The sequence below is a fragment of the Benincasa hispida genome, chromosome 9, assembly GCF_027475165.1.
Source record: "Benincasa hispida cultivar pf3 chromosome 9, pf3_genome.v1.1, whole genome shotgun sequence".
Lineage (NCBI taxonomy): Eukaryota > Viridiplantae > Streptophyta > Magnoliopsida > Cucurbitales > Cucurbitaceae > Benincasa > Benincasa hispida.
In genome coordinates this window covers 38,137,775-38,161,876 of record NC_143486.1, presented here as the reverse complement: position 1 = coordinate 38,161,876, position 24,102 = coordinate 38,137,775, and the positions used below count along the sequence as shown (strand labels likewise).

The window sequence follows — 24,102 nt, the reverse complement described above, 5'->3', positions numbered from 1 at the left end:
GTAGCGTTACCAGGATAAGGTTTCCTTCCGATATTCATATACTACAGACCATTTTGTTTATCACTCAAGACATGATCTACTTATATGTCACCACATACATGCTTGAGTCACATACAGATAACCGGGAATTTTATGTTTATTGGTTTGTGATAAAGCAAATAAAAAAAGCAACTGAGCAAAACTACAAGTTGTGAAGTAAATATCATATATTAACAACACAAGCGTTCGTACAAACTGTTTACAAACTACAGGACACGAGACTTTAGGGCATCAACCCCTACAATATAAAGTGCTACATACGATGTGATCTTAATTCCTACATGTTATGACATGAGGAGTGAGGGCGTCCTATGCAATGAGTTTGCATAAGATCAGGACCAAGTAATAAGTCACTCTTACTTTATAACACTATTTACTGTTTAAAGACTGACTATTTCACCTAGATAACCTAGGTAACTCAATCTTTATATTGAGCTAACTATGAACTCCTGTTTATTTGGGATTGCCTTTAGATTTTCATAGTTGAGGGTTGGCTCAACAGCACCACCTCAATAAGACTCCCATTTCAGGGGTAAGATCGGATAGATAGCTGAAGACATAGGGTGCAAGACGGAGTTGACGCCTATCTGATTTAGGGATAGGAGAAAGGTTGTTCTCTCAAGTACTATATCAAGATCTTAAACAAGGGGTCTCACCCTCTCACTGATTTGATAGAGTTTGGTTTAGTGATTGGATCACAAACCAGTTGTTCATTACAAGATTAGTAGAGACTTGAGGAATAAGATGTAATCTCGGGGGTAAAATAGATATTTGACCCAGTCGTTATTATGAACAACCTATGAAGGGTCGACTTGCTGATTATTGTTAAATCATGTGGACATAATATATCTACAGTGAGGGGAGTGCAACTATGGGCTTTAGTGGAGTGAACCATTAGTTAACGAATGGGGATTAATTTGGTCTAATGAGTTTAGCCAATTAATCTCGAATCGTTGGAGCCTATGATCTGTAGGTCCACGAAGTCCCCCTACGATCTCGTAACAGACTAGCTTTAGAATAGCGTGATAAGTTAATTTGAAACGTTCAAATTAGAATTAAGGAAATTAGTAATTATATGAGATATAATTATATGTTTAATTTTAGAATTAAACAGAATAGGATAATTTATATATTTAAATATGATTTAAATATATAAAGATGGATATGTGTTAAAATTAATTTAATATATTATATTAAATTAATTAAGTTTTATTTAATAATTAATTTATGAAATTAATTAATTTTTTCATTTTTTAAAATCAAAATAGATTTTATAAAATCAAATTCTGATTTTTAGATAAAATTGAAAAGGAAAAGGAAACAAAACATTTAATTGGAAAATGAAGATTTTCCATTATCCATCTTTGAACTAGCTCACACATTTTGCAATATCTTGCCCTTGTCTTCTTCAAGCATGAGCTGCAACTCATGCAACTCTTCTCTTTTCATGTTGATCTGCAATATAGTGAGGAGATAGGAGTGAAAATCGGACATGCAATCAATAGAGAATTTTAGAGAAAATTCGGCTTGAAGAAATGGTTCTTCAACAAGGTTGCTACAATGAGCTTTTCTCCTTCTATCATTGATTCAAGCTTGTTTTGAGTCCCACAACTCAATCTAGAGCACCAAGAGAATAGTGGGGAATATCTTGAGCTGGTTTACAACAAGATTTGAAGAAGATTGCAACTGGTGAAGGAGCTTTGAAGAAGTTCTACAAGAGGTATGTCTTGAAACTCACTTTTTTTCTACAAAAGCATACTTTATTTTTTGCCAAAATTAGTGAATTTGAGTGCTTAGATGACCTTGTACTTTCGCTGCTATTGATACAATCCTACATAAACTAAAGTGGGGAAAAAACGAACTGAGGCTTTATAATTCTATTCCAGGTTCGCTTGTGCTTAAAATATGTAGCTTGGAACTAGTTCATGCATGAAAAGATTTGAAATGAAATTCCAATTTTGTTTTGAATTGATTTAACACTTTTGGATACCTTAATTGATTATGAGCATGATTTTGGTTGACTGTTAAGGCTGGAGTAGTGAACTTGATAACTTAGCAAGCTGATTGTTGTGGGATTGTATATTCTAGTGAACTTGATAACTTAGCAAGCTGATTGTTGTGGGATTGTATATTCTACATTGCTCGAGGATGATCAATGATTAAGTTAGGGTGTTTGATAGCACCAAAAATGTGTTATCTTCCTCTTCTTATTTCGGGTTGTTAGTCTATTTAATGAGATGAATTGATTATTTTGTAGGTCTAATGTGTCTAAGAGCTAGAACGAGATGATGGGTGCAAAAAGGTGCTAAAACGGCCGAAATTGGAGCTTAAATGCACCAAATTATAAAGAAGACAAAAAAATTACGAATCTGGCATGGAGGACTACCGAGCAGTAGCACAACGACACCGTCTACGGTGTATATTCCAGACAGTTTGGATTTTTTAAAAGTGGGGAATTGTCACTGTGCTATTCTGTGGTGCCGTGGGGCTGCCAAGTTATGCACATACACAGTGCAAGAGCATCGCGACATGCAAAGAAACACCCCTTTGTGCCGTGCGGCAAGGGTGGCGCAGCGTTGTGCATCTTTTATAAATGAAAATTTGCCCAATTTGATGAGAGATCACACCATCTATCTTCTTCCATACTATTTTCTTCTTATCTCCACTGTGAACATTGGTTTTTGGCCATTTTTTTCATCTTTGAGCTTGATTCATGTGTTTTGAGCATGATTAGCGGTTAAGGTAACTCTTCTAACTCGGGTTTGATAGTTTCCCCTTTCTTAGATTATTTGCAAGACTTGTTTTTCATCAAATATTGTTCAAAATCATTTTCTTATGGGTTTTAATCTAAATCCATTGATTATGATTAGCTATTTATTGTTATTGAGTGATAACGAAAACTTGATTGTTCATTTTCCAAGCTTTAGATTTATTATTGATTAAGAAAATAAATCAATTAGAAGCAAAGGAGTTAGTTTAACTTCCTCGTTGTGAGTCGACCAACAATGAGTGTTGCTTTAATCAACCTTGACTTAAAATTGTTTTGAATGAGTTTATTACATGGTGGAAATTAATTTATTCATCTGTTTAATATCTAAAGTTTAATGTGATTAGACCATTTAGTTTAGTACAAATTCATCTAATTCAATTGGGCTAATTAGGGAATTAGGACAATTGATTAGGATTTTAATCAATTTGGCTAGCTTAAGCAAAGCATGTTTGATCTAGAGTTCGATGAACAATTAATCTAATTGAGGAAACATAACATGAACCCCGAGCTACATCTTTCTATTGTTGAATTTCAAAAAGTCTCTCTCTCTCTCTCTTCCTTATTTATTTTTAATTTCATGCAAATTTATTTTCAATTGCAAAAATTCCAAAAAACCAACCAACCCCCCTTTGGTTACAATACTATAAGCTTTCGAGTTAAGAAATCATTATGGCTCCCTATGGATTCAACTCTGTACTTTCACTTTACTACCTATTGTAGAGTAAGACATGAGAAAATTGTTTGGTTGGGGCCATAGGGTCTTAACGATGCCCTATCGAAGCTTCCCATCAAGCACTGCGACGGTTTCACTTGGCAGCTATAGATTAACCCCGAATGGCCCAAAATGCTTCTGAATGCATGAATTACTCAAGATCCTACAAATATAATCATATAAATATATTAAACTTTATAAATAAGCGAGATTAGAGGCACTAAGATTGCATATTTTAGATGCTATCAATACACCTAACCTAAACTTTGCTCGTCCTTGAGCAAGGTAAAATAAAAAAGAATTATTTGCTACAAATGAGTGACTCTATTTTCAAAGAAAAAGATATCACGATATTCACCAAGATAGAATCACTTGCATGCACACAATCAATGACAAATTTAAAACTAGTTATTTATCTCTGATGTGTGTGTTCTCAGCTGTCCTACCTAGGTCTTTACAAGTATGGGAAGGTTTTATTTTGACTATGGTGTCTGAAAACAAGGTCTCGGATATCCTAAACTTGCATTCTTTTACACTAGAGGCACTAGCTTTCACACTTCTATTGTAGGAAACCGTACCCACTCTATGTTCATGGGTTTCCTAATTGATCACAACAAAAAGGCCATTCTTTTTACCCCTAGTCATGCATACATATTATAAGTTTATTTTTTTTCTTCTTTCTTTTGAAATTCATCTTAGCACAACTTTTTTAGCAGGTTTTGTCACACTCTGTCCTAGACCACCTTCTCAGTCTAGGAAAGGGTGTGACTACAACAGTTATTAACCCTTTGGTTGACACTTACTGCCTAATAACTCTTGCGGAAATAACTCTGATATCAATGAACGAATTCAACAACTAACTGATTAAGTAGACCTATTTTATTTTACAATAATATAACATTTATACAACTCAAAGGCTTAACAATAAAGTTTACAAAAACAATCATAAAACCCTCTAGAAGTGTAACTGTGGCACATGATAGACCTTGACCTTAGCAGCACCCTGGAACTCCTTACCTTTCGCTACCTGGAAAAAAGAAAGACATTTGGAAAATATGAGCTATAAAGCCCAGTAAGTGACTTGAAAACTGATTTTTATCAGAAGAACTACCCCACACTTGGGTACTTTTGCTCAGATACTTTCTCAATTGTGTCATTCAGTATTGAGCTACTCGGATACCTTCTCAAATGTCCTCCAATATTGAGTTTTAAGTAAAACTAGTCATAAAATAACTTTCTTTAATAAAACTTAGAAAACATGTCTTTATTTGAAAGATCTTTCTTTAGAACATGGTTTCTTAAAACATTGAAAACATTTTAGTCACTCACCTTGATTGTTTAGTAACCTTTCTTTCTAGAAGTTCCTTTGTCACCTCGAGCTCCCCTTTGAACTCTAAAATCCAGATTCAACTATCAGCTTAGATTACTCATAGTTCCAGACCTTAGTTTAAGATTATTTCTTCTACAAACATGTTCTAAAATTTCTCAGAAAGCTTACCATAAAATCTTAGCTCATAACACCTCGTGGTTTGGCCGAAATCATCAAATTGTTAAGACTGGCCCAGCTTACCCGACAGCCTGACCCTTCTGTCTTTTCCTCATTCTCCAGCCTGATTCCTTGGAAATTTTTCTCTGGAAGCCCCACATGAAAACTAGACTTCCAGAGCTTTCAGGTGGCTTTGAAATCACTCCAAACGTACGAGTATTCTGGGAGAACTCCTCGTTCCAAGTTGATGCTACTTCCTGTCTTTTCTGCCCGACAGCATTTCCCCTCTTAGAACCTCTTGACCAACATATGGTCTTGCTATCAACGCATGGTTTCCTCCCCATACACTCTTCTTTATGTCCTTTGAAGAGAATTTGAGTTTTCATCTGAAGTCCTTGGCTCTATTTATAGGCATCCAAGATTGCTCCACGGCCTACACCTCTTACTTGGCCGCATGACCAAGTGTCTCTTCCTTACACCATCAATGCAATCTTACATCAGCACAACCCAATGTGTCTTCTTCTCCTTTCACCAATGCATGGCCCTTATATTTGTATGTCTTCTTATGCTGCCACCTCTTTTACTTAAGGCTTAAGAATTCTTTCTAACAAACATATGTCCAGATGATATCCTCCATGAGTTCATCCTTCATATTCATCCACAAACTCTTGGATGTTCAACGCATATTAGGCTATCAATGCATAGTAGGCCATCAACACATAGTCTATATCCACAAATAACAATCTAACTCACTTAGTCACTGCAAGTCTTAACCATCACAAGAGCCAACCACCACCAACGCATCCATCATCCAATGCATCCAACGCGTCCAACCTAGCTCATCATATGGCTATTGTCCAACGTATCCATCGTGCAAGCCATCTCACTACCATCGCATTCCAACTTAGCCATCACCAGAGTTAACCATCACCAACGCATAGGATGGTCGCTCGTCCTTGACGTACAGCTCGCTCGGCATCAACGCATCGCTCGTTTGGCATCGATGCATGGCGCTTGGCATGGGCGCTAGTCACCAACGCATGGGTGCTCGAAAATGCTTGGCAGTGCTCGATGCATGGGCGCTTGGCTCACTCGGTAGCGCTTGACGCATGGGCGCTCGCTGCATAGGCTGGCCGCTCGACGTATGGCAAGGGGCGCTCGGCGCATGGCATTGACACATAGGCTACCTTCCAACGCATGCCTTCACTTCAGCCGCATCCTACCACCAACAATCTTCCCAACGCATCAACACAACCTCTTCCAATGCATTGGTCCCTTCCAACGCATCACACACAACATTCTATACTTAGCCAAATTTCCAAATTTTTCCCTTTGCCCAAGTAATGTTTCCAAGATCTTATGGCCAATGCATAGCAATGCCTAGTCCAACACTTAGTCAATTTTTATCAATTAAAGTTTAACTAAAAGCTACTCAAGGAAAATTTATTCAACACTTAAAAATTTCCTTCTCTTCAACATAGGATTTAACTTTCTCCTAGTTAATCCCTTAATCACCTGCTTAAGTAGGAAAAATGGAAATCCTGGTTTCACAGGTTCTTTTCTTATTATTCCTCCTTTTTTAGTAGGAAAATATTACTTTTTTCATCAAGCAAAAAAGACTATTTTCCAACTTGTGAGGCCTTTCTGAGTGACAATAAGATTATAGGCAAAACAATTCAATCCTAAGCATTAAAGACCAAAGCCAAAATAACTATTCTATAATATTCAAGAGAATCAAGAAAAAAATTATTTTTTGCCTAAAATCATGCATACATGTTCATGTATCCTAAATAATATGAATGCAAATTATCTAAAGCCTTTCATAGATAGTCATCATCACAATACGTGTAGTAGAATCATCACATAATTAGCTCAACCCCAAAGTCTGATCTCAAGTGCTCAAGGACTTACCAATCATGCATTCCAACCACCCTTAACCTGAAGCTATATATTATCCCTTTTGTATTTAATCTAAGCTCAACAAAAATAAAAAGATAAGAGAACAGAAAACCCTGCTGATCGCAGTTTTATGCTTGGGTCTTTAAAGTGTGGTGAAAGGGCTTGCAATCTCAAATGATGCTCTTCATTTAAGGGTATCTACAAAACAAGAAGTTAAAGTAGAAAGCAACAAAAGAAAGTAGTAAAATTTTCACCTGGCTCATTCTAGGAAGAGTAAATTTTTAATGTTGGTTGTTCGACGTGACCTATTCCCTATCAAGGAACAAAGAATTATTGTATTTATCTGGTCCCCTTTTAGATGAGTCGATGTAGCCTAGTGAGGCTATAAGCCTTCCTCTTTCACTACAAATTCCAATAGGCATTAAAACACAACAACACCAAAAATATGTTATCTCGCTCTGCTTAATTTAAGGTAATTTCTTTATTTTATGTGTTTGTTTCCTGGTATTATAGGTTTTACGCATAAAAGAGGTAGAATCAAGTGTTAAGATTGAAATAGAGCTAAAACAAATAAAATTTAACCTCAAATGCATCAATCGTGAAAGAAAGAGTTAAAATTATGAAAATGCCTCTAGATGCTTGGCGTTGCAAATTCTTGAGAGTGATGATACATAGAGCATCAGGGCACTCTGGAACCTAATGGAGTAGACATAACCGAGATCGCTGTAGTGCTACCTTGACTATCACACCCCCTTCTAGATTACATTTTTAACCTGAAAAAGGATGTGAAGACAGCAAATGTCAAACCTCTTATGACATATACTTCCCACATGATACAAGTTTAACCTTTACACTTGCTCATCCTAATAGACAATTATATAGTTCATTCAATTATAAACCCTTCCATAGATGCTAACCAGCAAGAACATCTTAATATGAAATAGTAACTTATGACTATACAAACTGTTGGGATTTATTCCCCAAACCTCGTAGATAGTGAATGTAATTAAATGACCATCATTAATAAATAGTTATTAATGTTTTTATCAATAAATGTTATTGATATTTTATTTAATTTTGTCTCATTAACCCTAAAAGCTAATAAACTAACATCCTAGGCTATCTTATGAGTCTTGAACTGTATGTAGAGACATATAGGGTCTATAGTATAGGGATAAGGTTAGGTACCTTATCCTGGTAACACTATGAATATGACCCACTTTGTATTTGATACAAATGCAATGATCTAACGCGTTCGTGTAGGAGACATGTGAGTGGGGGTATCCTGTGCATGAGCTTGCATAAGATCGGACCGCGAAATAGTAACCACTAGATGTAACTCCATTGACTAGTTAGGTTTCTATTTCAATAAAATGACCTAGGCAAGTTAGTCTTACTCTTGAATATATTATGAACTCCTGTTCACGTGAGATTGTCCTTTTATATAGGTGAGAGTGGCCAGTTTGCAAACTCAATATGCCTACCATTTTCGTGGTCTGGTCTTATGTATTGTTCTGTTTAATCTTTCAGCTACTCCATTTTGTTGAGGTGTATACCTCACTGTTCTATGCCTCACAATGTCATTCTCCTACAAAAAAAGTTGAATTCCTCTCCACAAAACACTAAACCATTTTCAGTTCTTAAGTGTTTAATATGTTTAGAGGTTTGCTTTTCAATCAAGGTCTTCCATTTCTTGAATCTACTAAACACTTCATCTTTGATTTTTATAAAGTAAACCCAACTCTTCCATGAGTAATCATCCAGAAATGAAAGAAAGTACCTTGCTTCACTTAGAGATGGAGAGTGAGCTAGCCCCCATAATTCTTAATGCGCATATTCAAGTATCTTTTTGGAGGTGTATTGTACTTTGGGGAAGCCTTGCCTTGTTGCCTTGCCTAGAATGCAATGTTCACTAAATTTTAAGCCATCTCCAATATTCTTAGGAAGAATCCCCTATTTTGAGAGTACTTGCAGCCCTCTCACACTGATATGAGATAGCCTTTTGTGCCATAGCTCATCTTCTGTGGGTTCTTCATTAGTTGCAATCAAGGCCGAATATGCCATTTGCACATCTTTAATGACATACAAGCTATTCACTTTGGTTGCCACCAATACTACTTTTAGGTCTTTAATAATTTCAAAAGTACCTCCAACTCCTCTGTATTCACGGCCAATGGACTCAAACATCCCCAATGATAGTAGATTTCTCTTCAATGTAGAAACATGCCTCACATTCCTAATCAACTTCACTGAACCATCTTGCATCTTCAAGGATACATACCCTATTCCAACAGCTCTGCAGGTATTATTATTTCCCATGTAGATCAGCCCTCCATCCCACTTCTTGTAGGTACAAAACCACCCTTTAGAGTGTCATGGACTGAACAACTAGAATCTATCACCTAGTCTTGAGTCTCCATAGAATTCTGCTCTTCACACTCTTCAGTTGCAGCCAAGGCATCTGAATACACAAGGGAATTCTCCCCACAGCAGCCTCTGTCTGTTTTCCCATTTTTTCTGTTGGTTCAACTTCCTCTTCAAGACATAACAATCTTTCTTCATGTGTCCCATTTTGTGGTAAAAAAAATAACACTTGATCTTGGACTTGTCACCACCATTCTGCTTCCCCTTCTTACTGTTCTTTGTTTTCTTCTTTGAAAACAAGCCTTCTCTTCCTTGTTGATCTTTCTTGCTCATTTGTAACTCTAGTTCTCTGACTCTTATTGCTGAAATGATTGCTTCTGTTGTGATTCTTTCTCTTCCGTACTTCATGGTTGTCTTGTCATCTTTGAATGATTATGGTAGAGAGTTAAGCAATATGAAAGCCTCATTTTCTTCCCCACTATTGTCTTCTATTGATGTGAATTCTGAAGACAATCTCTTGAACTCGTTCAAATTATCAGTGAGGGACGTTGCAACATCCATCTTGTATGTAAAAAATATTTTCCTGCTTTGTTAGGTAGGTCATTGTTGAGATAAATCTCCTTTACTTTGTTCCAAAGGGCATAAGCAGTAAGCTGGTCAACAATCTGTCTTAAAACCCTATCTATGATATTCAAGACAATGGTTCCATAAGCATTTACCACAACTGTCTCTTTTTTGCATCGATGAGTGTTTCAGGGTATTTTGTAGGGTTTGTAATGGCCAGTAGTGCCTTCTGCTATCCCAATACTACTTTAATCTTCGCTTTCCATAGTTCAAAGTCTGTCTTTCCATCAAACTTCTCGATTTCATATCTGGTTGTATTCATTCTTGAACTTCAAGATTGACTTATCTGAATAGAAGTATGCAAGAATTAAAATTTTGGATCTGTCTTGAATTGTTCATTAAGCTTTGATACTTTTTGTTGTCCCAGATTACTATGATCAACTTGTTTGCAATCGCAAACTACTCAGAATTAACGGTCAAATATACATCAAGACTCGGGGGAGAATGTATGCTTAAGGCTTCATAACTCTTTAATTGTTTACTTGATAGCAGCTCAATCGTGTAGACGAAGCTCCAAAGAACTAGACGATAGTTCAATTATGTAAACGATAGAATGAAGCACTAGACGATCGTGTAGACAACAGTTGATTATAGTTAAAACGATCGTATAGACGATAGCTGAAGAGCTAGACGATCATATAGACGATGCGATGCGGAGCTAAACGACCGTGTATTGTACACGATGCAATAGGAACTAAGTGCTCGGGTAAACGATACTTAAGTAAATGCTAAACGATCGTAGAGTAAGAAAGAAAGAACACAAGAGTTTAAGTGGTTCTGCCAAAGGCCTACGTCCACTGTGAAAATTGAGAGGGTCTCTTTTATTACTTATTCTTCAAAGTTATTATAGAATGAATGTTTTGCTCTCTCTCTGATGCTATTCTCACATTCATTTCCTTTTTATACACATGTGCTCATGGTCAAGGAAGAAGCTCTGGTGGTTACAACAACATAACAGAAAGAAGACATTTTCTTGTCTTCGGTTCTTTCTGTAACACTTATATATTTTTTCATCATATTATATGATAATTATTGTTATTGATACTCAAACGACTACTATACAATATAACCATGTTTCTTGGTGGGCATGAGCTATGGGAGCTCTGTAATTTTGCAAAGGCAGTTGTTTATAGGCTTCGAAGTCGGGATATGAGTGAGTTTACAATTTGGATTTACTCGTTCCATCCTGCAACATATAAAACACGAGTCAAGCTAATATATATACATATATAAATATGGATTTCGTAGGGGTGTATTTGAAATACATTTTTAAGTATTTAATTTAAAAATATTTAAGTCATTTTAGAAAAAATGGAGTATTTGACAATCACTCAAAACAGTTTTTAAAGTGTATTATATATATATATATATTTATAAAAAATGTTTAGATAAAAATGGTTTTTTAAAAAACACTTTTTCTCAAGTCAATCCAAAGAGGCCCTTAATTAATAATGAAAGGAGTAACTTATATATTTTATATAAAAACTCTAAAAGATGGTTAAAAGATATTTTGGTGCATCCTCGACGTCGCTTGCATCCCACCAAATTGTTCTAACATAATTTGACATGTGACAAATTCTTTTTAGGAGATTTTGAAAAATATAAAAATAAGAGAAACTATTTACACAAAATAGAAAAATTTAATTTTCTTTGATAGAGACTAATAGATGGTGATAGAAGTCTATCAATGATAGAAATTGATAGAAGTCTATCATTGATACCATGTGATAGACGTTAATATAAGTCTATCAGTATTTTTTTTTTTTAATAATTATGCAAAGAAGAAATTGAATCTCTAATTTTGAAATTGTCAGTTTAAGTTTTATTTCAGTTAAGCTATGCTCATTTTGATGAATCTAACTTGTTTATCTAATATGTAAATATAAATATATGTGCATAAACATGTATTATAGTCCGTATTAGATGACTTTGATTTTTTTTTCCGTAAAAATTATAAAAATGAGAACGAAAAACTAAAAATCAAAGGAAAGAAAGAACTGACTTGTAGTGAAGAAGAAAATGGTGAAGTAAAATGGCAGTTTCAATCTTCAAAAGTTCATTTCCAGGACAATATAGTTTTCCCATTCCAAAGGGAGTGAATGCTCCTGCTTTTGGTATATAATTCTGCACATAACAATTTACACTTTTTAATTCAAATTTTCATATGAATTATTTCTTAAATTTTAAATAAATAAATTCATGTTGAATATTTATTTGAAGCAATAGATTGGATCATGAAACATACTTCCCATCGCGAAGGATCAAATTTTTGTGGATGTTTATATATTTGAGGATCCATATGAACAACTCTATGCCATATTGGTATGCTCCATCCTTTTGGTATAATGAACCCTAAAATTAATTAGAAAGAAAAAAAGCAATAATTAGAAGAGGCTCTAAAGTATATTATTGGCAAATTCAAGATTTATTCCATACATACAAACACGTGCTATCACACGTGCGAAATAAGAAATGGAGATGTAGAAAATCTCACTGACCATTGATATTTACGTTAGCTTTAGCCTCACGAAAGGTTTGAGATATAAGGGTTGTTCTTCTCAACGTCTCCTTTATTACCTAAAATAGAACGAGTGGAAGATTGAATCATCGACTTTTAAAATAACGATTATTAGTATCGTATCACTTAATCTATGCCCATATCGACAAATACTACAATTAACGTACATCTTTACTTCATTATTACTTCCCACATGGGCGACCACAATTCTTTTTTTCTCGATGGAGAACACGTAGAGTGATTAGTATGTGGTATGGAGATCAAACCTTAAACCTCGAAATTGTTGGTATAAGTACATGTCATTGGCGGAAATAATATTTCTTTCAACATAATAAAGAACAAACCTTCATAAGATATGTCATTCGTTTTATTTCAGCCAAATTCAATCCTTTCTGCGTAGATGGCCTTTCTTTTATAATCAACTCTTGTTCTTCCTATAGAACAACCAAAAAACATCTTATTTCAAGAAAGTATGATAGGGATGATAACTATTTGATATTTTACTTTTGATTTTTGAAAAGTAAACTTATAAATACTACTTATTGATGTACTAAGAAAACATGGGATTTTTTCCCAATGCATATTTTTTCTTTAAACAAATTTCTTTGTTTAACACTATTTTATTTCTTTTTATATTTAGAAATAATTCAATGTAATCATATACCAATAAATGTCCCATCAACTAACAGTTACAAATATAATAACAAAGTTTTATTCTATATAGCACAATGCAAAAAAGTTTATAATTATATAAAAATTTAGATCCAACTGTTGAAGTTCATCACTGATAGACTATATCGCTCATAGGGATCTATCAACAATAGAGTTTATCACTGATAGGTTTTTTATATTTATAATTCGTTAATTACATGTTGCTATACACTTAATTATAATCCTAAAAATACTATCAACCTCGTAGTCTGAGATTTATAGTGTTCATACTATCAACTTGTGGACTGAGATTCGATTCCCCCATCCCACACTTTAATCATAATACTTTTGAAAAAAAAAAAATCCTAAAAATGCTACCTAATACAATTTCCCTTAACAAAATTTATATTTTACATTTAAGTATAAACTAAAGTTTTTTTTAAAATTAGTAGAAAGGGCTTTATTACTCATAAAACTGGTGATATCATTATTAGTAGTATAAATGGGCTTTATTATATTATTAAGTAGTAATAGTAATAATGATTTTTCTTAAAAGAAAAAAAAATAGTAATAGTGATTAAAAGAGTGGCAAAGACAACATTGACTTAGGTTTGATTTTAAAAATCGAGTTTAAAAATATAAATTCAAATTTTGAAAGGAATAACAAGTTAGTAGCATATTTCGAAGTGATTTGAAACATGATAAAAGTAATTTATTTAATTTTTAATCCTATATTCTTACATAATTATTTAATACATAGTCTCCAAAAATGTTGAGAAATATACCTTTGCCATTTGAAAAACATGAGGGTGGTCCGAAATGTGGATAAGAACCCACATAGCAGCATGACCTGCAGTATGATTACCACCATGAAACACACAAATTAGCATATCTGTAATTGCATTGTTACTTAACAACTTTGCTCCATTCTCATCAGTAGCCTCAATCATTGCCTCCATTTGACATAGCTCTTCTCTTCCTTCATTTCTTTCCAATGCTCTTCTCTTCTCTTCTATCATTTTATTGAGCATCTTCTCTACCTCTTTCAATGCCTGAGTAAATAGTTTCAAATAATAATAATTATTAAGAGTGTTTCAAAATTTCAACTAAGATCTTTTTAATTAGTACATAAATTCTTTAATTTATTATAATAAAGGTTTTATTAGAACTCAAAAATAGAAAAAAAAAAATTAATGTTGATGTCGAAGTAAATTACCGATAGAAATATCGATAACATGTCAATATTGATGGATATTTATGGAAGAGTTATTTACTAGATGAAATTTTCTAGAATCAAAATTATTAGAAGGTTGTCTAATTGTTGTTGTTTGCAAGATGAATTAAAACATTAATTGAACCAAGAGTTCTAACAGGTGGAAAAACCAATCTTGATTGTGGAGAAAATAACATTGTAGAGGTTTGAACATAGGATCTCTTGGTCCACTCTTATATCATGTTAAATTACTGATCGATGGATTAAAGTAAATATAATATTATATCATCTAATAAAACAATCATCCAAAATATAATTAAATACAACTTAGAAACTTAGTATTTGGAATATTGCATATTTAAATTATTAAGTCAGAGACATCTAGTATCGGGAAAAAAAGGAAAGAAATTAAGGTTGTGTACCTTGAGTGCTGTGTGGAAAGCAAATCCAGGCAGATCAAAGGGGAAAATAGAGAGGAGTGCAAGAGCCATATGTATGAACAATCTCTCGAGCTGTTGTATGGAATGGGCACTTACCTTAGCCCCCAAAAAAATACGTGCAATGAATTTGAAGTAGAGACTTCTAATTTCATTCAACAACTAAATTGGTTGTGTCATGCTACTCCATTCTTCCAAGCATTTCACTACTTCCTTTTCCATATAATCTACATAATTAGATAAGGCCTCACCAGAGATGGGAGCCGCCATGAGCTTATGCACTGATTTGTGATCAGCAATCTTCATGGCACATCCACTCCCTACAAATATTTTCGACCATTTTGGATATTTGGGCACGAAGCATTCCTCGTCTAAGTATATGCGTCGGAGTATTTCTGGATCTGTTACGATGATCGATGCCTGCCCAAACAGATGACTTTTGTACATCCCTATTCTTCCATGTCTGTATCAACATACGTTTGCTTCAAAATTAATATATATATTCATCCATATATCAATGAACGAGATACTTTCTTTTTGCCCATCATATATCGAGAATGACTTCATATTTTAGATATCCTATATGAAATGTTATTAAAATATATAGGAAAAACTTTACATGTTTGATCATGAGGTTTTGGTTAGGTAGCATTTTGATCTATGAATGAGTTTTCATACTCTAAAACTTCTACCATTGATATCTGCATTTGGTAATATTTTTGGTCTCTATGTCGGTTTTTCCGTTAATTACACTAGTGGGAAGTTGATGTGACTTTTATCTTATATTGAAGAATATTTTTAAATTTTTTTAAATAAGTCTTTTAACATTTGGAAAATTACAAAATGATAAGGGGAAGATAAGAAAGGAAAGTAACCCAAAGAAAAAAGTGAAAAGTTTTATTTTTATATCAAAAGAAATATAGTAATGAAAAGAAGATTTATTACTTGTAATTAATCAAATATCTCTTGAGATTTGAAAATATTTCTCTCAAGTCAACGTGAGAGTAGCTCAACTGTCATACTGTTTGTAGTATGGACCTCGAGATTAGAGGTTCGATTTTCTACCCCATACTTTAATTATAATATATTTGCAATATATATATATATATATATATATATATATGAATCAAAATGTATAAATGAAAGCATTAATTTTGATAGAGAGATGAAGAAGGAAAAAGAAAGATACTTGGAAATAAGATGATTAACGAAAGAATCAGGGTCATGATTTGTCTTAGAAGAATTGGTAAACAACAAGGAAGAGCCGATAAGGGGCCATCCCATATCGCCCGGAGGAAGAGCTCTGTAAACCTTCCTTCCCAATTTTAGAAAACTCCATACTTCGTTGAATCTCCTTAGGAACACAAACAAAACCACATAAAGCCCTAAAACACCTCCAACAACAAACCAAATATCATTTATTTCCATGGTGTTTTTCCCTCTACTTTCTAGTTTCTATTCCATCTCCTAAAGCTGCAAGCACCATCGGTATTTATGATGTTAATTAACACCTCTTGAGCCACACTCAAGTGTATTTATGGTGTTAATTAACACCTCTTGAGCCACACTCAAGTGTATTTATGGTGTTAAGCAATGCATTTTTGTAGGGCAAGCTACAGGAAATTTCTTTTTGTTTTTCTTGATTCTTTAACATTCTTTGATTTCTTGATCGAGAGTATAGAGTTATATTTTCATTAAAAATTATTTAAAAAAAATTAACCACTTAGTGTGATGATTCCTTTCTAGAGAAGAATTTAACCCTACTACATTATTTTAACTACACATCACACTATTCAAACTTAGATTTTTGTCACGTTATGTGACAATGAGATTTACACCTTATAATTGCCTCTTCAATATTATACTAACGATCATGATGTATACAATGATAACAATTATCAATTACTTCAATTATATGAATCAATTTTTGAAATCAAAATTTAAACAAGTTCTCTGTGGAACATGTAAAGAGTAATATTTCAAGTGCAATTTATAGCATCACCCTTCTCCATGTATTTTCTTCAATCACAACAATAGAAGTCTATCACAGATTATATTTCTATCGCTAATAGATAGTAGAAGAAGTCTATCACTGGTTTACTTATTTGATACTTTATTTGTCTAAGGTTTATGTTTATTGATAACACTACAAGAATATTTGTATTTCCTAACCTCGCAAACTGTTGGTGTAATCGCAAAACAATAGTCGGTGAATGATCTCCGACATCATATATATCGTCGGCCACATAGTCGCGAGATACCTGTTGGGAGAACAAGTGTCGACGCTCTAAAGTTAACCGTTGGGAAATAATCCCAACTCTCGATGTTAGTATACGATATCCACAATTAACAAGTCTCGACATTGTATTAGAAGCGTCAGGTATGATCCTATTGGTCGACTAGTTAGATCGGCGTCAGGAGATTTTGGCCATGTAGGATTGCACTGTTATTTATGCATATATATTTTCCTGACATTGGCGTTGGGATATCTCTTGTCGATGCTTGTAGAGCTCATCGTTGGGAGATACTATAACTACCATCGATGTTCGTCAAGAAATAAGCATACTGTCAACAATTTTTGTCGGCAAGTTGCTATGTTTCTTTTTTATTTAAATCTTACATTCGTAAGATTTGAGATTCTGATCAAAACCCAAATCGTAATAGCATAAGTACAATCAAAACAATCAATTACACATTCAAGTAAACTTCATGCAAAGTCTAGGTTTCATTCAAATCAAACAAGTTCGCAAGACATAAATTTTTTTCATCACATAGAAAAGTATTAGTATGCAAAAGATAGAAATAAAGTTTCAAAGTAGTTTCATCGTAGTGCATGCATGTTTTTATGTGCCAATCATTCAACCTGAAACAGAAAGCATAGTCTTCTTTCCTCATGCATCGACTTGGAATTATGCTTCGAGAGTAAAGACAATTCAAGGAATTCAATGATTTTCAATGATCTTATGCTATGAAAACAACCATTCTTAAACGACCCTAAAAAAAATAGCATAAATATTTACTGTTGGGAATGTCTGAAAACTTACAGTTCTTATTTACTAAACATATGCTATTTTTTGCAATAAAAATATTATTGAGACTTCATCCAATCAAAGTGTTATTGAAATTTCATTCTATAAAATCTAATAAACAAAACCTTAACTTTGTGTAGAGACATAAAAGAAGATAAAATTTTAGTATATAGTCAAAAAAGTCTAAAAGTATATGGATGAGATTTGATACCTCATCCATGGGACATTATGGATACGACCCACTTTGTATATTGGTACAAATGATGTGATCCCAAGATCGTTAATGTTAAGACATGGGAGTGAAGGTATCCTATGCAAAAGACGTTTGCATAAGACCGAACCATGAAATAGTCACTTTTCTTTATAACAACCATTTTTCGTTAAAACTAACTATTTCAAATTGATGGCCTAAGGTAACTCGATATTAATCCTGATATAACTACGAGCTCCTATTTATTCGGGATCATCCTTTTGCTACGTTTTAGTAGTGATAGGAGTAGTTCGGTATTTACAAATTTTTCTTTTGATCTTTAGGCTTTTGGGATTAAACGCCACCCCAAAAACCTAACTGACAAAATGGCGCTACTACTGGGGAGCCATTTCGTTTCGTTAGTTAAATTTTTATTTAGAGCATTCTTTTGCTTTTGATTTATTTTCCTTTTCTGTGACAATATTCCAAGCATGGCAAGATATCATCAACAAGGATGGAGACAATTGAGTGGAGCATCTCGATCTAATGATGAAGTTTTTGACCTTCCAGGTCAACTTCTGAGTTAACTTATTTGGTTGTCAATTGGTTGCTGGTAAACCATAGCAGGTGCAAACATGTAGGATTAATCACCCTGTGCAAGCTTGTCCAAACCTATAGTGGAGCCCTGTGCCACAAGAGTATTCCATGGAAGGTGTCATAGTTATATGAATGACGATTTCCATCGGCCTAGATAGGATAAGTCCTATAACTATGGAAACCTATAATGGGACTTGTGGCACTATGATCCACACCTTGCCACATCTGACATGTCGATGCAAGCTCACACCGCCAACTTAGGTATGTCACTAAAAGATTTAATTAGACAACTTGCTACTAACAATTTTGTTTTTTATCAGGAGATCCACGACCTCCAAATAGAGAGCATTTTTTTCCATACTAAGGTTGGAACTGATCTTCCGAGTTTGAGAGACATGGTCACTCAATCTTCTGATTCAACTCAGAGGGGATGTGAATCCTTGCTACTCACATCACATGGAAATATCAAAGCGTGCAATGATGAGGTAACCTATGTCGACATTGAGTCTGAGTTGGAGGATAGCACGCCATGTCTAGAGTCATTTGTTAGGACTATGAAGAAACTGAGCCTAAAACCATCGACTTCCATGTGATGGAGTTTGAGGTTGACAAACTTCGCCCTATTCTTCCGTCTAATATATCGTATATTTTTTTTTCTTTTCTTCTTATTCTCAAGAATCTATTGAACCTTTTCTTTATTTCGACACTTTTGGGTCATTTGAGTCTTTTGATTCGTTCTTTTACTTTTTTTTTTTTTTTTTTGAAGAAAACATAAAAAAATCCAAATTCGACTTGTCTGGCTCTTTTCAAAAGATAGGAACCCTTATGGTCTTATCGGACCATATCGACTCATCTAATAAAGGATCAGAAAAATACAAGAATTTCTTTGTATCTTGATAGAGGACAGGTCATGTCGAGCAACCGACGTTAAAAATTTATGCTTCTTGGAGGCAGCCAGGTAAAAATTTTTCTTTTAATTGTTATTTTCTATTTTCTAGTTTTTTTAGATTAGTACTTTAAAATAGTTTTATAGTTTTAGTTTAATTTCTTTTATTTATTTTTAGTTTAATTAGGGTTAGGTTTGGTTTAGTTTTAGATTCTATCTAAGAAAAAATGCAGCGTCACAACGCTACGAAGCATGACTGCATTAAAACACAGTTCTACAGTGAGAAGGTTATTCTTTTCACCCCCTCCTTCGATTTTTAGCCACTCTCTCTCAAATCTGTCCCAATCTTTTACCGATTCTTCACCTAAATCTCCAAAAACTTGCAATTCTTCTTGAGTTTCATCTAATCTTCAAAGTTCTCTTCACTTTTCGATCTTCAATTTGTGGTTTTCATACCCAAATCAAATTCTAGGGCTTTTTCTTTGGTAATCTTTGGGATTTATTCATTTGATTTAAATCTTTTAGCCTTCCATTCCTTATTTCTTTTATACATTCGCTGCACATGTCCAATCTATTAGATTGAGTGGAATCTAGACTTAATTTGAGTTTGTGTTGAAAATCTAGTTGATGATATTTGTGTCGAAATTGAAATAATTGTTGGGATTTTTCTGTGTGTAGGTGAAATTAATTTTAGTTGTTATATATTTTGTGTGGCATAGGTTGATTTTTGAGGAGTTGGTTGGATTTTTCCCAAGTTAGAACCCAAATTTTGTAAACTTTTTCATTTAGTCAAAATTTCATTGCTCCTAGGAAAGAAAGTGGAAGGAGTGAAGCTAGGACTAGTCAGGGTGTGCATGTGTTGGGCTGTATGTCCTAAAACACACAGTTTGTAAAGTTAAACATTTTCTCTTACCAATAAAGATGTTATTCAACACTTCTTCGATAAAGTTGTTGAATTTATAAATTGCACTTGTAAAGACTAAGTCTAATAAACTAATACCCATGGCTATTATATGAATATTTTAACTTTATGTGAAGACATAAAGATGGATCAAATTCGAGTAAATAGACAAAACGGTCTTTAATATACAAACAAGGTTGGGTGCCTTATTCTGGTAACACTCTCAGATGCGACCCACTCTGTAGTTATTACTACTTGTTGTAAGGTGCTACAAATGAAATGATCTTGATTCGTTCATGTTTTGACATGAGGAGTGGGGACATCCTATGCAATGTGTTTGCGTAAGATCAAACTAAGAAATAAGCCGCTTTTACTTTATAACGTTGTTTACTGTTTAAGACTGACTATTTCGCTTAGATGACCTAGGTAATTCGATCTTAATCATGAGCAAAATATGAACTCTTGTTTATTCGGGATTATCCTTAGATTTGCATAGATGAGGGTTCGCTCAACAATGTCGGCTCAATAAACCTCCCATTTTAAGGGTAAGACCAAGTAGATAGCTGGGTACATAGGGTGAAGGATGAATTCCACACGTACCCTATTTAGGGATAAAAGGAAGATTGTTCTCTTAAATGTTGAATCCAGGTCTTGAACAAGGGGCCCCACTCTCTCATTGGTCCTAGAGGATCTGGTTTAACGATTAGATCACAAATCAATTGTTCATTCAAGAATCAGTGGAACTTAAGAAGCAAGAGGTAATTCGGGGGTAAAGCAACATATTGACCCAGTCATTATTAATTAGAGGTGCATGTTGAGAATTTGTAGAAGAAGCTGTGTTCTTTAACCTGAAATATTGTTGTCGTAAAACCCCCAAAACCCACCAAAGTTCATCTAAAATTCAGCTCAATTCAAGTGTTTCCACCACACAATCCTTATTGAGATTAGTAGGGAAGATCTTCATGGTGGTCTATTTGTAGATTCAAGCTCAAACTCGTGAAGATCCACCTAAATTTCTGGAGAGTTATTCAAAGGTAATGTTTAACTCAAACCTTCTTATAAACTTGTTATGAGTAGAATGTTTTGAACTCAAATTAAGTGTAGTTTGAGTACTTATTGATTCTAAATTCTTCCATCGCATGTTATATAACTCCTTCATTGTTATGTTTCAAATTGATGCTAGTGTTATGCCTCACTGACATCAACAAGGACTGAGCCAAGCTCCTATGCTATTTAGTTTAGGGTATGTCCGTTACGTAGGATGGGTCATTAGGGCCTCGATCCGTCGATGTGGGCGTTGTTCCACCACTGGTAGCTTAGGGCATCCGAACTTGATTATCGAGCTGTGCCAGAGTTACGGGGTGGAGATCCCTAATGATGAGGAGAGGATGAGGCGTCAAACACCCATTTGTAGGCCGTTAGTAGCCGTCTTTATGGGCGTGGTGTAGATCAGGAGGACGAGGACGATGAGAATGACAAGGTTGTTCCCACATTAGAGGAGCTTCCCCGTGTTGATCCCATGATCAGTACGATGTGCCATTAGCAGAGGAGTCTTTTGGGGAACAAGCTTTGAGGATGTTCGCTGAGGCCCTTAGGGTGGCTACTAAGTCCCTAAGGGTGAGTCAGGAGACTACTCGTCGGGCAAGGCATATGGAAAGGATTGTAAACAACATCTATGAGCAAAACCGTCTTTACTATGCTAGCATAGGTTTCTAAAGTGACCTTTAGAGAGAACCAAACTCACCAGAGTCCAATTGAGGCTAGCCTTCCTTCTCGTGCCCTCGGTAGTATTTTTCTTTACCTGTCCTTATTTTCTTTTTTCTTTTTTATTATTTTATAGTTCGTAGTTCTTCTTTCTTTTAGTTGTGCTAACTACTTTCTTGTTTTGTAGGTTTCTTTTTCTTTTTTTTTTCTTTTGTAGGTCTCTCCAAAGCTTCAACAAAAAGTGCCCAAAGCAAAGAAAGTGGTACCCAACCACCATCCCGTGCATAATTATTTTTTCAGGAGAGGTTTTTTTGTTCCCTTTTTCTTTTTTCTTTTCTAGCTTTACTTCAGATACATTGGGGACAATGTAGCATTTTAAAGTTGGGGGTGGGGTACATGTTGGGTAGTTTTATCTTAGCTTAGAATTCTTGAGTGTTGTGCTCGGATTATGTTTTGTGTGATTTTATTGTTTTGTTTGCTCTGTTACTCTGTTACTCTGTTATTATTATGATGGTTCATGATGCATTCTTCGTCTAATAGAATTTCCGTGAAAGAATCTTAAGAAAGCATGATCATGATTTTTATTCTAATTTTAAATTTTTTCTTTTCTCTCATTCATCTTAAATGATTGTTTTATGAAATTAAAGTCTTGCATTCTTAGAATTGAGTTATCTGATTTATATTTCTGTTATCATCCTGAAAGGTTCACCTTTGACTTAGGAGTAACCTTACTTATTTTAAAGCAAAACTAGACAAAGTGGATAAAATAGAACCTATTGTGTATAAACCAAAAGAAAAAAGAAAAGAAAGAAAAGAAAATTAGTTACAATAAATAAATAAAAATAAAAAGGCAATAAAAAAATGAGACAATAGCTAGCTTTTCTGCAAAAAATAGTGTGTGTGTGCACGGATAGAGTGAAAAGAACTACCTCTGCCGTGTCTAGTTAGGGCTCCGTGAGAAAAGAGTCGATAGGTTTTCGATGGTGGAGTGTGAAAGCTAGCCTTCTAGGCAAAATAAATTCCCTTTATTGAGCCAGAGTAGGGGAAAATGAGATGAAGTCCTTATAAAAAAATTTCCGGCTGTGCAAACTTAACTAGTAAGACTTTAGGCTCACTCATGCATAAATAGATTAAGAATCATTCTTGAAATTTTGTTTCATTGATTGATTGTAATTGAATTTCGTTCTTGATTGTAATCTTTATTGTAATTGACTGTTGAGACTGGAGTAGCAACTTTGCAACTAGAGCAAGCATGTGATTCATGATTGTTTGATTGTATGTTTTTACCTTGCTTAGGACGAGCAAGAATTAAGTTGGGAGTGTTTGATAGCTCTAAAAAAGAGTTATTATTCCTAGCTTAATTCGGGCTTGTTTTTTAATTTTATGTGTTCATTGCCCTATATTGTAGGTATCGAGCAATCAAGTGATAAAATTGAGTATAAGGTGCTGAACGGGGTTAATTTGAATCAAATTGGTGTTGATTTGAGCATTCAGGCTTTAAATAAGCAAAAAGACCAAAATGTCCCTGTTTTAACGTCGCAACGCTCACCCCTTGCCTAGGTTCAATGCTTGCATAACGCCAGAAGACAGAATGTTTGTGTGCAGGGAACGTTGCAACGCTGCCAACAACATTGCAACGCTTCGATTGGAGCAACACTTCCCATGTCGTCCACGCATGCGTCTTCATTGGCCCAAACACAGGGCAGCGTTTCAGTGCTGCGATTTATTGTATAAATATGTCTTTTTGTCTTTTTGTCAAAGGGTGCTAAACTTTTGGGTCTGAATTGATGGAGACCGTGGTTGATCTTCATTCTTCTTCTTTTCCCTTCAAATTTTAGTATCTTTAGGTTAGTTTTTCGTTCTATTTTTGGTTATAATAAATGGGTTAGATGTTTACCTTGGATTTGTCTATGAATTAAAAGGTCATTTCTATCTAATTTCTTTGCGCAAGAGCCTTATGTTTAATTTCTTGAGAATTTTTGTGATTAAATTTGATGTTCTTCAATTCTATTTTCTTCTTTGAACCTTGGTGTAATTAGATTTGCATTTGTGTATTGGACTGACAACCCCATCATAATCACA

At 34.4% G+C, this 24,102-nt stretch overlaps 1 protein-coding gene and 1 pseudogene across 1 annotated transcript; both read right to left on the bottom strand.

Moving 5' to 3' along the window:
- Window positions 1-11,874: 11,874 nt before the first annotated feature.
- LOC120087126 ((1S)-1-hydroxy-luvungin A synthase CYP88A37-like) lies at window positions 11,875-14,767 on the bottom strand. Its single transcript, XM_090317074.1, has 4 exons — window positions 14,699-14,767; window positions 13,849-14,115; window positions 12,757-12,846; window positions 11,875-12,018 (listed from the first exon to the last, which is right to left on the bottom strand). Exons 1-4 carry the CDS (start codon window positions 14,765-14,767, stop codon window positions 11,875-11,877), a joined length of 570 nt encoding a protein of 189 aa, XP_090173200.1.
- Window positions 14,768-14,875: 108 nt separating this feature from the next.
- LOC150033794 (7,8-epoxymelianol synthase CYP88A108 pseudogene) lies at window positions 14,876-16,141 on the bottom strand (annotated as a pseudogene).
- Window positions 16,142-24,102: the final 7,961 nt, after the last annotated feature.

What these genes read in the sequence shown, in the direction of transcription:
- LOC120087126 (XM_090317074.1), bottom strand. Translation starts at nt 14,767, where the DNA reads ATGGCTCTTGCACTCCTCTCTATTTTCCCCTTTGATCTGCCTGGATTT. An exon ending in ATGTTTTTCAAATGGCAAAG is followed by an intron (nt 12,847 to 13,848) that starts GTATATTTCTCA and finishes GTTGTTCTATAG; the next exon opens with GAAGAACAAGAGTTGATTAT. An exon ending in GAATGACATATCTTATGAAG is followed by an intron (nt 12,019 to 12,756) that starts GTTTGTTCTTTA and finishes TGTTATGTGCAG; the next exon opens with AATTATATACCAAAAGCAGG.